This window comes from Endocarpon pusillum (assembly GCF_000464535.1).
Source record: "Endocarpon pusillum Z07020 unplaced genomic scaffold scaffold3643, whole genome shotgun sequence".
Taxonomy (NCBI): domain Eukaryota; kingdom Fungi; phylum Ascomycota; class Eurotiomycetes; order Verrucariales; family Verrucariaceae; genus Endocarpon; species Endocarpon pusillum.
In genome coordinates, this window is record NW_006916345.1 from 100,980 (window position 1) to 112,936 (window position 11,957).

Consider the following 11,957-nt stretch of genomic DNA (forward strand, 5'->3'; position numbering starts at 1 on the left):
CGGCTCCACCACATCCACCCGCTCGCACACGTGTCTCAGGAACCCATCCGTCACCCGCCCGATCCCCGCACCACAGTCGACACCCAGCTTGAGGCGTTTGTGCGACGACGGCGTAAAGGACCCGCTGGGTCCGCGCCGCAGCTTGGTCAGGAAGCTGCGCGAGCCGCGCAGGTCGGTCAGGCTGATCTGCGGGTAGCCGCCCAGCATGCCGGTGATTGAGGCCGGGGTGCGGGACCAGTAGTCCAGGGATGCGGTGGGGGAGATGAGGGAGTCGGGTGGGGGTGTATGGGTTGCGGGAGTGGAGTGGTTATTCCGGTAGGGAGGGTTTTCTTGTTGCGCGTCTGCATCGATCATGGTGTATATGCTGTGCGATAGGATGGAGAAATGGGAAGAGAAGAAATACAGCGGAGAGTGGCTGCGCAGCTCTTGGGATATGGATGGTCGTGCACAGCTTTGTCTAGCATAAGATTTGTCTTGCTTTGTGGTGTTTGCTGGAAGCCTTTTGGATGGTAGTCCGGGAAAGTGGAAGACGTCTAACTTGCAGCCATTTCACGATGCTCGTGTCCTATAGAAAACAATATTTGCAAGTCATTGACGTTCACACCGCCCGCAAGATGGAAATATGCCCCTGCCAAGATTAGTGGTGCCAAGACAAAACCCCTGACTTCGATTACTACATAATGAAAGTCGACGATGGCTTGCCGTTTGTACAAGTTGAAAGGTTGTCCATTGACCAGCGTTCCACCGACGATAAACAATCTTTACTGAGAGCTCAGCTGTTCTTATCGGAAAGGGACCTTGAATTTCAAGCCTATTTGCTACCCAGCATCTGGTCTTTTTTATGAGACAGTTTTGATAAGTCCCGCTAAAGAACAGCAGCATGTGCAGCACGCACGATGGAGAAGAATTGGAGCTCGAGGCTCTCCACTCTCTCCACTAGCACCCCGTTGACGAAAGGAATCTCATCTGCCTGAGTGATGTAAGGAAGCACAATATCAAGCCTCTGAATCAGCGGTAGGGGCTTCAGTGCATGTCGAATCACTTATCCTCTTCATCATCGTCCCCATTGACTCCTTCAGCGCCATCCTCGCCATTGCCATCATCGTTCCCGTCGTCGTCACCATCAACATTCTCCTCATCATCGACTCCCTCGTCATCGACTCCCTCGTCATCGCCTTCTTCTGCGCCGCCATGAACCAGATTTCCTGCTTTCATCTTGTTCGCCCCGTTAGCATTCTCAACCAAAGTGTCTTCAGCCTGTTCCGAGTCGTCCTCATCCAGATCTTCGCCTGCCAGGTCGAGAATGAACTTCCATTCCTTTGGTGTAACAGCAGAAACGCTCAACCGTGCTTGCTTGAGCATCTGCATCTTCGCTAGGGCTCCACCGGGTTCAGCATACGTTTTGAGCTCTGACAGCTTGACAATGTCGGCAAACTTGCGAACGTATTGGACGTAGACGATATCCCACTTGGGGTTCTCACGTGTTGACTTCGCATCATAATAAGGATGTCTAGGGTCGAAGGCCATTTCTAATCACAGAACATCAGTAAATGCCACGATAAAGGCAAGAGGAATGACACTTACCATCGACTTCGTGCTCCCCAACAATCTCCATGACTCCGACGATGCCTGGAACTTTGCAGTTTGAATGGTAGAAGAAGGCGTGATCCCCTTTACGCATCGCTCGTAAATTGTTTCTTGCTTGGAGGCTACGGACTCCATCCCAAGCCTCAGGCCCTCCTTTGGCTCTAAGGTCGTCAATGCTGAATTTGACATCCACTCCATTCTCAAGCCTCGAATCTGGTTCTGCTTTCATAAGCCAGTACTGACGGTCTGATTCGGTTTCCTCCTCCTCGTCGACATCGTTGGACGTGCCATTGGGAAGACCCTCAGAGTCTTCTACCTCATCATCAAACACCTCCTCTTCGTGGTTGGCCGTCGTCTCACGACCCTTCTGCTTGGCAACAGGACCATTGCTTGACTTGGCTGGGGCATTCTTCTTTGGTCTTCCGACACCCTTGGCTGGTCTGCCCACGGCCTTTTTAGGTCTCCCAACGGCTTTCTTGGGCGTTGTAGGCTTCTCTTCGACGGTTGTTTCAGAAGTGGCTTTCTTTGGTCTGCCACGTCCACGTTTTGGAGCTTCATTGGTCTCTACCTCTGGCTGTGCCATAGCTGATACTCTACGCTTGCCAAATAATTTTGCTGCACCTTTTCTTCTCTTCTTCACATTAGCTTGAGCAGCAGGAGCGGTCTTTGAGCTTGCCGCCGAGACATTATTTGGAGCTTTAGCACGTCTAGTACTGTAGTCTGGTTCGCCAGCCGAGCTGCGTCTTGGACGTCCCGAGTCGGTAAGCTCAGTGGAATCTTGTGTGCCTATGATCGAAGTTTCGCCGACGCGAACGCGCTTTGTGGGGCGTTGTGGAGCTGCAGAGGATGTGCCAGCTGGGCGACCGCGCTTTTTTGGAGGCATGGCGTCGTTCTGTGGGTTTTGGGTTGGGAATAGATCAACTCAAGCTCTATTTAGTGCGTTAGTAAAATTGAAGTGGCGTAGAGAGTGTATGAGTAGATGGTAAGTCAGTTTTCGCGTCTGGTTGTTGATTTGGAGAAGCAATATTATTTCTCCACAAAAGCTTGGGGAAGGGGTGGCGCCTACACTAAATAATTTAGGCTCTGGTGCCTAAAGATCACTTGTACAACGCGTAAAACATGTGGGTGCACTACAGTAATCAGCCTCTTAACTTCTACCTCATCTCATTATTGCTACTAGTCCAGGTCTGTGGATTAAGTCGCCCTTATGGCTAATTGCTAAACTGGACCGGATATACGGAGTACAAACAGCTATACTCCGTGACGTGCAGTTAATTCCACTCAATATCCCTTTTCTTTCCCTTCTTTTCCTTCACTTATGCAGTTACATGCATATATCAACCCTACCCGTCTTGGAATCCCATCTCACCAGCATATACTGGTCTTACAAGATATCCTCCTGACGAAAAACAGCCACAATAATATGATTAATATTCTCCGACGTCTACGTAATAGCCATCTTGACGCCTAAAGTCCACAAATTTGACGAGATCGCCGCTCTATGGCATGAGCACATTCCGAAGGTGCTGGAGAAAGAAACGGGTCTTCACTCCTGTTGACAACATAATGAAATACCAGTGCATGAAGGTGATGCAGTCAGCTTGATCTTCTACGAAAAATGAGCTCGATACCTGCCTTGAATTAGATCTTTTTGCCAGAGATACGCTGATGCTGGCCGGACGGAGGTATAAAGGTCAGCAGAGTCTTTCTGTCCCGCTCAACAAGGAACTACTACAAAAGTGTCTGCGGCCAAGCTGACGGAGGGAGGATTGCTGAGTGATCAGCCAATTAACAAGGCTTCACGGTCCATTGGTGGATCGGTGAACCGTTTAAAAGTGCTTTGCACAAGGTTAAACGACCTCAAGACCAGTGCTTCCGGCAGTAGAGACAATGAAGGGTAAGAGAAGAAACCATGCAGAGTACGAAGAGTAGCAAGGAGAAGGAGTCTCAGCACGTTTTCTTGTTGGCGGGATTCGGACTATGTATAAAGCAAGATGCAGCCCATCCATTGATCCTCCGCTTGTTTAGTCACTGAAGCAGGCTACAGTGATCAAAAATAGCAACGGCTGAATACTCAAGCCCATTACCACCAACACAATTCCCCATACTTAGGGGCCCCATGTATAACAATATACATAATGATGACCTGTCTAGTGACTTGTAAGTCAAGACTGCGAAGTTTTTGAGGCCTCGGAGGGGTGGTGTGAAGCGGGTGGTTTCAGATATATTCCAGCAAAGCATCTGCGAGCATGTTCTATGCCTTCATACCATATACGGCGGTAGCGTGGTAGTTGGAGGCTCAACACGTTGGTGGCGGATGACCTCCGAGCCCGTCCTCGGCAGCTCCTGTGGTGAACTTGTGTCTCTGACATCTGCTAAGGCTGAGTCCTGGACCCGCCCTATCTTGCAGCGCTTGAGGTCGAGGCACCAGGCTATAAAATCATTGGCAAGCGCCACAGTGGTGAAAAGCCATGCTATGAAGCCTACAGCAACAATGACACTTCCTATAGCAGCGATGACGCAAACAAAGACCAGATCAGTTGTATAGACGAGTCCGTGAAGGCAGTAGCCTGTGAACAGAGCCATAAGAATTTGGAAAGTGAGGAGAAAGCTCGCAACGCCCAGCAAAGTTGTGGAGCACATCCATTTGACCAGCGTCAGGATCCGTGATACAGGTACTTTCTTCTTGCCGGGCATGTGGGGAGCGGGTGTGAGAGCAGGGTGGCAATGAGGTGGGATGGCTGCATTGGAATCTGGACCATTGCATGTTGGTGCTGATGAAGATCGGTCGTTTGGAGAAGAGTTGATGAGGTTGCTGAGAACAAGAACACCTGGAATTGCGAACGCGCTGATGACAAATATGGCCACCGAGGTTTCGAAATTGAACCAGAAGGTGCTGGCAAAAGGGACTCGATCGCGGCATTGCACCGAAAAGGGACCAGTTGACGCCATTTAGACAATTGTGTGCTCTGGCACGAGTTCTGATAGTTTTGACTGATTCGGATTCACGAGTTGAAAGAATGTTTGGAAAAAGACTCCTCAAATACTGGTGAACAGTGTGTGGCGCTCTGGTTCAATGAATGCTGCGTGTACAAGATGTGTGATGAACAAGACGATTGCTGATGAAGAAAATTCAACTGGGATCGGCAAAGGTAAATTATGTTGTTCTCGACTCCCGAGAAGGCAGTATCAATGCCACAGCTCAAGGCTGCTCTTGCCCGAAGCCGTCCAGATTGGCATCTCAATAGCAAGCTCATAGCTACCCCTTCAGATACCATAGAAGGCCTTTAGCTCATCGTCTTCATCTCCGCTTGCTCCATCTTCCTCGATCTCTACTGCGCTATCCACAAACCCTCGGTCGCGACCACCTGCACCCTCCGCAGACGTTCCTTTCTCTCTCGGCAGCCTCATCACGAGCCACTCATCTTTAACCCTGGTTTTACTATGCATGATCTCCTTCATCTTGTTTTGAACCTCGCCTAACGGTCTTGCAGCCCTGGCAATAGTCTCCAATATTCGATGCTGTGATGTCTTCATTGTCATTGTGACTGGTTGGAAGTACTCTTCATTCGGTTTCCACCTTATGAGCCCGCCCAGAGGTGTGCCGGTGGAGGTCCCTTCTGAAGACTGCATAGCTAGAAGGTCAAAACCTTTCCGCACTACGAAAAAGCTGCAGACCATTTCTAAGCCCTGCCCACTTAAGGGTGTATCCAACACCGCATACTCAGGAAACAGATAACGGTCTTGCGATGCCGGCACTGTTGATGATGCGGGAGAGGTAAACTCTAGAACAATGGCTTTGACGCGTGGTTCAGGAGCGGGCACTTTCTGCTGTGGTGGAAGATAATGCGGATAGGGCGGCGCGTTGAGGGGAGGGCCCAGTGGACCAATCTTTGGAGCTGGACGTTGCTGAGTTTGGTGAAGAGCCCCAGAACGCTGTGGATGGGTGGGATAGGGTAAAGGTCTTTGCTTGCCATCGTGCGGAGGGTGACTTGTTTGAGGTATATCATCACCAGGACCATCTAGCTGTGTTGGTTTTGGCAAGCTTTGATCAGCGTGGCTATTTTGAGGTTCTCTCGGGGATTTCTCCACTTCTTGCTGCTGACGAATCATCACGTTCAGCTCGTCAATGTGACTCTGAAAAAGTTTCAACTGCTCAGGAGTAGCCTTGGAAGAAGCAACGACTTTCATAAGTGCTTTGAGATCCGGGTTGGTTGCAGCTCGAGTAGCCAGCATTCGGATTACTGGGTCAGGGCCTGATTGTGCTGACGCTGACTGAGAAGCAGGTGGAGCTGAAGCCTGGGGCCGAGCATTTCCAGATACTTTTGGAGATTGCGTAGGAGGTTTGATAGTCGCTCCGGCCACCGGCTTCTCCTGCTTCACCTCGACCTGTGGGACCTGGCCCGCATAGTTTGTTACAGGACGAGCCTGCAGATTGGGGTTTTGAGTTCCTGCTGGAAGGTAGTTCTGAAAGCCGGGCTGTGGAGCCACAGGCCGTTGAGGGTATTGGTTTGGATGGCGATAGGTAGGGTTGTCTCTAACAGTGTATATTGTCGCCTCAAATGTATGCGGCCCAATGATTATTGCGCTTGATCCAAGCCTATGCATTGTCTTCAGATCTGGATTGTTCACAAGTCCCTCCGTGCCCTTCTTTTTCGAAGGCTTGGTCCAGTACTTCTCGAAGATACCTTCTGCAAGCCATCTCAGCCGCGAGCGATGTAAAGATGCTGCAAGAACAGCCGACTCGGCGATGTTTTGGTATTCCCTCGCAGACAGCATCAGCGGTGGCGGTTGATATGACGTCGGTAAAGGTCTGCTGTCCGTAATCTTCGCCGGAAGGCCTTCTTCAACAACAGGAGTTGAAGTGTGCCGTGTTGGTGTAATCTCTAATACCACTTTTCGCTTATTGTACTTGGTCGGCACTGTCTTGGGAGTTGACTTCGATGGTGTAGGCTTTTTGGGGGTGGAGGACGACTTCAGTGCCGTGATCGGAGATGATGCTCGTCTTTTCGCAGCGGATTCACGCCGTTCTCGAGCAGGTAGAACACGTTTCTGAGGCACAGTGGAGGCGGATTCTTTCTCCTCTGCCGCTAGATCTTGATCTGCCATCGCAATGGGCCTTGCTGACACGAACCCCTTATAGTAGGCAGTGTTGAAGATATCAACTAATTAGGAACAGGTCGCCGACGCTGGACATGGGGGTCACGCTTGGGATCAGATACAACAGAAATTGTGATTGATGCACTGAGCTCACTCAGATTTCAGTACATCGTTGCTGGCTTTATGCAGATGTGGTGAACCTTCACTTCTTCAACTACCGTCGATCCATAGCCATCGTACAGTACCTCGCAAGTGGGTGTGATACATCTGCTAGACTAGTCGTCTTACACCAATTCTTTTGGGACCTCCGGACCATTGTCCTGCCCTCTACACTAAGGGTGGCCCTTACTTGAATGCCGGGTTAAAGCCGGGTACCTAGCGTCGTCGTGCTGAGGTTTGTACACATACCTAGCTTCTTGAGTTCCCTATCAATTCACCTTCTACTCGTAATGCAATATTCTGAGTCATCTATTTGACTAGACATGAAGTACGACAAAGACAAAGACATACGGAACTGTCAGCGGTGCAATCAGCTAGCCCGTTGACGATTTTGTGGAGAGTGGAGCCCAGAACTTCCTCGAATCGTCCTTCATAAATCCAGATGCCATCAATTGATTGTTCGTGTGAGTCGCGAGCTTCCACCTGCATCATTGGCCAAGATGCTCTCCCACTGGCTTGTCGCTTTGTATCAACAATGGCTGTGGTCTCAAGATTATGGCTGGAGTAGGTATTGAACGAGCACAATCAGTGCACACTCCAGCATCCATTCTCTCCCCCCCCCAAACCAGCAAAGCTGCTACGGCTCTAGGATAAGTTAAGCCGAGAAGTTGGAGCTGTCGGTTGCCCTCAAGGGAAAGGACATCCAGGGCTGAGGCCTCAGGTACAAAGGTAACTACTATCATGGTTCACGGTATTGAAGGATGAATGTATGCGCCGTGTCTCGCTTTGTGCCAATCATGCTTTCTTATTGTCCATTGCAAAAATCCTCTCCAGGCTTTATTTGCTCCGAATTGATGGCACATCGAAGTCGGCAGAAAGAATCCTCACCCGTCTATATCCTTGCCTGCTTGCTTAATCATATACAGTTGATCGCCCTAGAAATCAAGGTATCAAGAACTCGACCAGCATCAGCGAGCTGAAGCGTACAGCCCCCGAGAGTGGTGTCTTGTGACGTTGCTACTAATTCTAGTTCTCATAAGTTCGTGTTGTACCTCTTCTCAGAACCGCTCGTCCGCTCGCAAGTCTGGTACGATTCGTCGTCCTCGGCTAAATGTAGTCATGTGTATGGGCTTGAACACCGCAACGAGCTTCGATTTGAGATCGTCACCGTCGCAGGACCCCATTCCGTTTACTCAAACTTTGCTCACCTGCTTTTTACCCTTCGAACACTCTCAACTCAACTCCGATTCTGAGTTCGACTTGTTTGTGCGCTGCTCGCTTTGTCCTGTAAACTTGTCAGCGATCGCGCTCAATCATTTTACTTGTCCAACAGTGAGGGTTTTCGAGCATATCAGAAGGCCCTACCCAAGTTTTGACTACCCATTTTTATCAAATGGAGTCCACCAATGAACAGAAGCCACGGCACAAGTGGTTGGTCGGACATCGGCATTTGCTTTGCCTCTTCTCTGTAAGACATCATGGTAGGAGTCAACGCATGATACTAACGATACAGTAGAAGCTCTATGGTAACAACATAGATGACATCACGCGCATCCTGAACCATATACTTGCTAAGGAGCTTAGTGCTGAAGGTTTTGACGCTGGCATGCCTACTTCAACTGTGCGAGGGCAACTACTGAATATAAAGCAAGGCGCCTCAGGCTACGACGTCTGGCAAAAGGTTGTCTTGAATCCCAGCATTGCTGAGGCACGCAAGACATTCCGCGATGGCCGCGACGCCATTGAAGATGCTGCGCTCGCTTTGGGCATCAGTTTGCACCTTCGAACAGAGGAGGTTGACAGCTTGAAACCGCATGGGAAACGCTTAGGCAAGCGAGGGAGGAAGATCCAAGAACTTCGAGGCGTGCTCGGAGACATCATTTCTTCTGACGACGATTCGGAAAGCAATCTGCAAAGCCCTCGAAACAGGCGAAGAAGATCCCCCAGCATAGACACTTCTCCAGTGACCCCAAGTAGACAAGGCCACGGCCAGCTTTTGACCCCCATGTCGCTTCAATCTGGCGTTAATACACCTGGAGTTTTGAGCGAGAGGTCTTCTGCAAAGAGAATAGCCACTAACGCTAGACGAGTTACAACGACTCCAAGAAAAGCTACAACCAAGTCCCAGGACCTTCCCAGCCTGGTTTTCCGATGGTACAACGATAGAAGTCAAGGCCTCAATACAGAAACAGAGCTAGTAGCTGGAAAATTCCTTGACCAACCCCAGGAGATACCTCCTCCAGAGTGGGCGTTGGAGGCAGTGACAAATCACCTGATCCCACACAAGCTGCCTTCACCATTCATATCATTCAGGGAGAGTTTACGACCATGTCTTTTCCGTGCGCTCAAAGCCGGTGTGGAAACAAATCCTTGCATAACGATCGTGGATCTACAGAAATTGAAGGACGTAACCGGCCGGAAATGGGGAAAATATGAAGCTATAAAAGCTTCCCCCGATCTCGTGAGACACTTTAATCTCACTTTGGGCCGGAAAGGCACATATACAGGCGGCGGAGAATGGCTTGTGTATGGTAAGTCGTCGCCCTAGTTGACCCTGGAGGTTCTCATCCATGTGTAGGCAAAATTGAGAAGGAAGCCATCATCGCGACCATTAACATCAGAGATTTCAATTACTACGAGAAGCGCATACCACTCTTAGCGCAAATCCTGCAGCTCGATCTTGTTCGGTCTGCTCCAACGGCTCGTATACTTTCGTTCAAGATGAGCGAGTCCCCAGCGGACATGACTTGGGACTCTGGAGTTGCCGTGGGCTCACTTATGAACTATCTTCGGGTTCCGGCCGAGTGTTGGAAGGACGTTGGGGACAACATTGTAGAGTCCTGGGCATTTCGTGGTTGGAGGCGGCGACGGTTCGATCAAGGCTATGAAGCATACATGAATGGAATAATGTACGCCAAAGACAATCCTGACAACCTGCTTGATGTTGAAGATGCTGCAAGAGCTGGCAACAGAGATGTTGTGAAAATATCCGGTGTGCGCAGTACTATCATGGGCGAGCACACCAGTCAGCTGCAGGGCGTAAGCCCAGAACAAGAGCAAGAGCTGATCGATGCTCAGCTACATGCAGAGCTAGCCTCTTTTCTGTGGGACTCTGGTAGTCCTCATGAAGGCATTCCTGGTTCCACCAACCGAACTGTGATTGCGAATAGTTTTAGAAACCGTGACGCTTCTACTCGACCTCGAGCCGAATCTCAACAGAGAACTACGACAGCCCGCTTCGCACGACCTAGGAGCTCGTCTCTGTTCACCTTCCCAAGACCTACTATCCCCAGCCCAGCAACAGATTGGGAGGAATCAAACAGCAGAGATGTATCACCAGCAGCAACTGAACGATCTGCCCTCGATACCTTCACTACAGAACTTCTTGCCAAAGCTGAAGAGTGCTCCACAGTTGGATCTTTTGGTCGCAGATCAACCACTACACAATTACCGTCAGAAGCTCAAGTATCCCGAGAAGAAGAATATAGTGCAAGGGAGAAGTCGCCAGAGAATGTTTTGGATGAAGACCTTGTTGTTATTGATCTTTGTTCAGACAACGATGATGATAGTGTGGAACTTGAGATTGTGGGATCACGTACGATCGAGAAGTAAGGTTAGGAGTGGTGTGCGCAATTGACGGGAGAAGAAGAAGAAGAAGAAGAAGAAGAAGAAGAAGAAGAAGAAGAAGAAGAAGAAGAAGAAGTGTGTGATGGCATCGAGAAAGCATCAAGAACGTGAAAGGCAAATTTTCCATAGACCAAAGAAGGAAAAGAAGCGGGAAGAGCCAGAGACTGGTGGGTGCAGATTCGATTGTGCAGATTCCAGGGACACCGTCGAACATCCGGAAAGCTAGATCGGAAGTAACTGGTGCTTTGAGAGCGGTCACCAAAATAAGGAAATTGGCTTCAAGAGTTGTTCTAGTGAGTGATCGAGCTACCTCTTGTGAAGACGTTATGGAGCAGACGTCATGCCATTCGATTTTCTACTTGAAGCACATCTTCGTAAGGAGAACAATTCGCCATGGCACTTCCTTGTCACCACCAATCGTCACTCCTTACCCCTCAACTACCCAAGCTCAAAATTTGCTAAACTGCTTCACGGCTTTGCCTGTCTTTGGCAGCACCTTGATAACGTTGAATCGTACCTATAGCAGGAGCAAAATTAGCCATGTTGTCATGCTTGCAAACGCAATCTGGTCCCCTCTAGCAAGTTATAACAAGACCCTGCCCGCGAATATCTGAACATCTATCGAGACTCACCGTCTTGCTCAGCGGTCTACACTGTCCAACGGTAACTGTATCTCCATCCTCCACACGGAATGCTGGGCTGACGTGCGCAGCAAGGTTTGAATGTCTCTTCTCGTATCGAGCGTATTTAGGGATAAAGTGGAGATATTCTCGACGGATGATGAGGGTTCGATGCATTTTTGTAGATACGACTTTGCCGGTAAGGATTCGTCCTCGGATCGAGACCATGCCGGTGAAGGGACACTTCTTGTCTAGACAGTACAATAATTAGTAAATTGCTTCCTTTCCAAATTTCCTGCCTGACACCGTTGCAGTTTCATTCGGCAAAACCACGATATGGTGCCCCTCAATTTCTGGACACCCCAAAGGCCTCATACCAATATATGAACCAGTGATTGCCTCCTTTGGCGTCTTGAAGCCGAGACCGATATCCTTGTACCATCTTCGTCCACCCTTTCCAATCTTCTTGCTCTTCGCGGCTTTCGATTTGCTGTTGAGGAAGATGTGAGGTTGCTTCTGGAAGGCTCGTTCCGACTGAACTGTCAATTCGGTCGCCATGTTTGCGACTGAACGGACAAATTGTGGTTCCAATTTCAAGGTAGCTGTTGAATTCGTCGGTGTCGGAATGCTAAAAGTTTTGGTGGTTGGGCAAATGTGTGCATATATTGGAAAGCTCGCTAGGTTCGACGTGGTTAGCCTCATTTCGTTAGGGCTTCGAGGTTTGTTTACAGTCTTGGCGTGACGCGAACTTGGGATAACCAATACTCGATACCCTATCGCCTGCACCATTCAACGGTCACGGAACCGCAGCAATGATGATACATTCATCGTGACTAGCGTATATAGGTTTGCGACACCCGGTCT

At 49.6% G+C, this 11,957-nt stretch overlaps 6 protein-coding genes across 6 annotated transcripts in view; 1 reads left to right on the forward strand and 5 right to left on the reverse strand.

Moving 5' to 3' along the window:
* The window catches only part of EPUS_03462 (uncharacterized protein), a gene marked incomplete at both ends in the record, with an annotated part of 888 nt that extends 534 nt beyond the window's left edge, over positions 1–354 (reverse strand). Inside the window, one exon of the mRNA XM_007804819.1 lies at positions 29–354. Within this exon, the coding sequence (XP_007803010.1) occupies positions 29–354 (326 nt within the window). The remainder of the gene's footprint in view (positions 1–28) is intronic.
* Positions 355–1,038: 684 nt separating this feature from the next.
* On the reverse strand, positions 1,039–2,470 carry EPUS_03463 (uncharacterized protein; the record flags this gene model as incomplete). Its single annotated transcript, XM_007804820.1, has 2 exons — positions 1,039–1,529; positions 1,585–2,470. 2 exons carry the CDS (start codon positions 2,468–2,470, stop codon positions 1,039–1,041), a joined length of 1,377 nt encoding a protein of 458 aa, XP_007803011.1.
* A 1,379-nt stretch (positions 2,471–3,849) lies between these two features.
* Positions 3,850–4,539, reverse strand: EPUS_03464 (uncharacterized protein; the record flags this gene model as incomplete). The annotated part of the gene is made up of 1 exon (XM_007804821.1): positions 3,850–4,539. One exon carries the CDS (start codon positions 4,537–4,539, stop codon positions 3,850–3,852), a length of 690 nt encoding a protein of 229 aa, XP_007803012.1.
* A 315-nt stretch (positions 4,540–4,854) lies between these two features.
* On the reverse strand, positions 4,855–6,696 carry EPUS_03465 (uncharacterized protein; the record flags this gene model as incomplete). Its single annotated transcript, XM_007804822.1, has 1 exon — positions 4,855–6,696. The coding sequence occupies one exon, from the start codon at positions 6,694–6,696 to the stop codon at positions 4,855–4,857; it is 1,842 nt and encodes a 613-aa protein (XP_007803013.1).
* A 1,543-nt stretch (positions 6,697–8,239) lies between these two features.
* On the forward strand, positions 8,240–10,699 carry EPUS_03466 (uncharacterized protein; the record flags this gene model as incomplete). The annotated part of the gene is made up of 4 exons (XM_007804823.1): positions 8,240–8,314; positions 8,363–9,377; positions 9,425–10,431; positions 10,493–10,699. 4 exons carry the CDS (start codon positions 8,240–8,242, stop codon positions 10,697–10,699), a joined length of 2,304 nt encoding a protein of 767 aa, XP_007803014.1.
* A 222-nt stretch (positions 10,700–10,921) lies between these two features.
* On the reverse strand, positions 10,922–11,651 carry EPUS_03467 (40S ribosomal protein S11; the record flags this gene model as incomplete). Its single annotated transcript, XM_007804824.1, has 3 exons — positions 10,922–10,990; positions 11,106–11,344; positions 11,471–11,651. The coding sequence occupies 3 exons, from the start codon at positions 11,649–11,651 to the stop codon at positions 10,922–10,924; spliced, it is 489 nt and encodes a 162-aa protein (XP_007803015.1).
* Between the last annotated feature and the right edge of the window lie 306 nt (positions 11,652–11,957).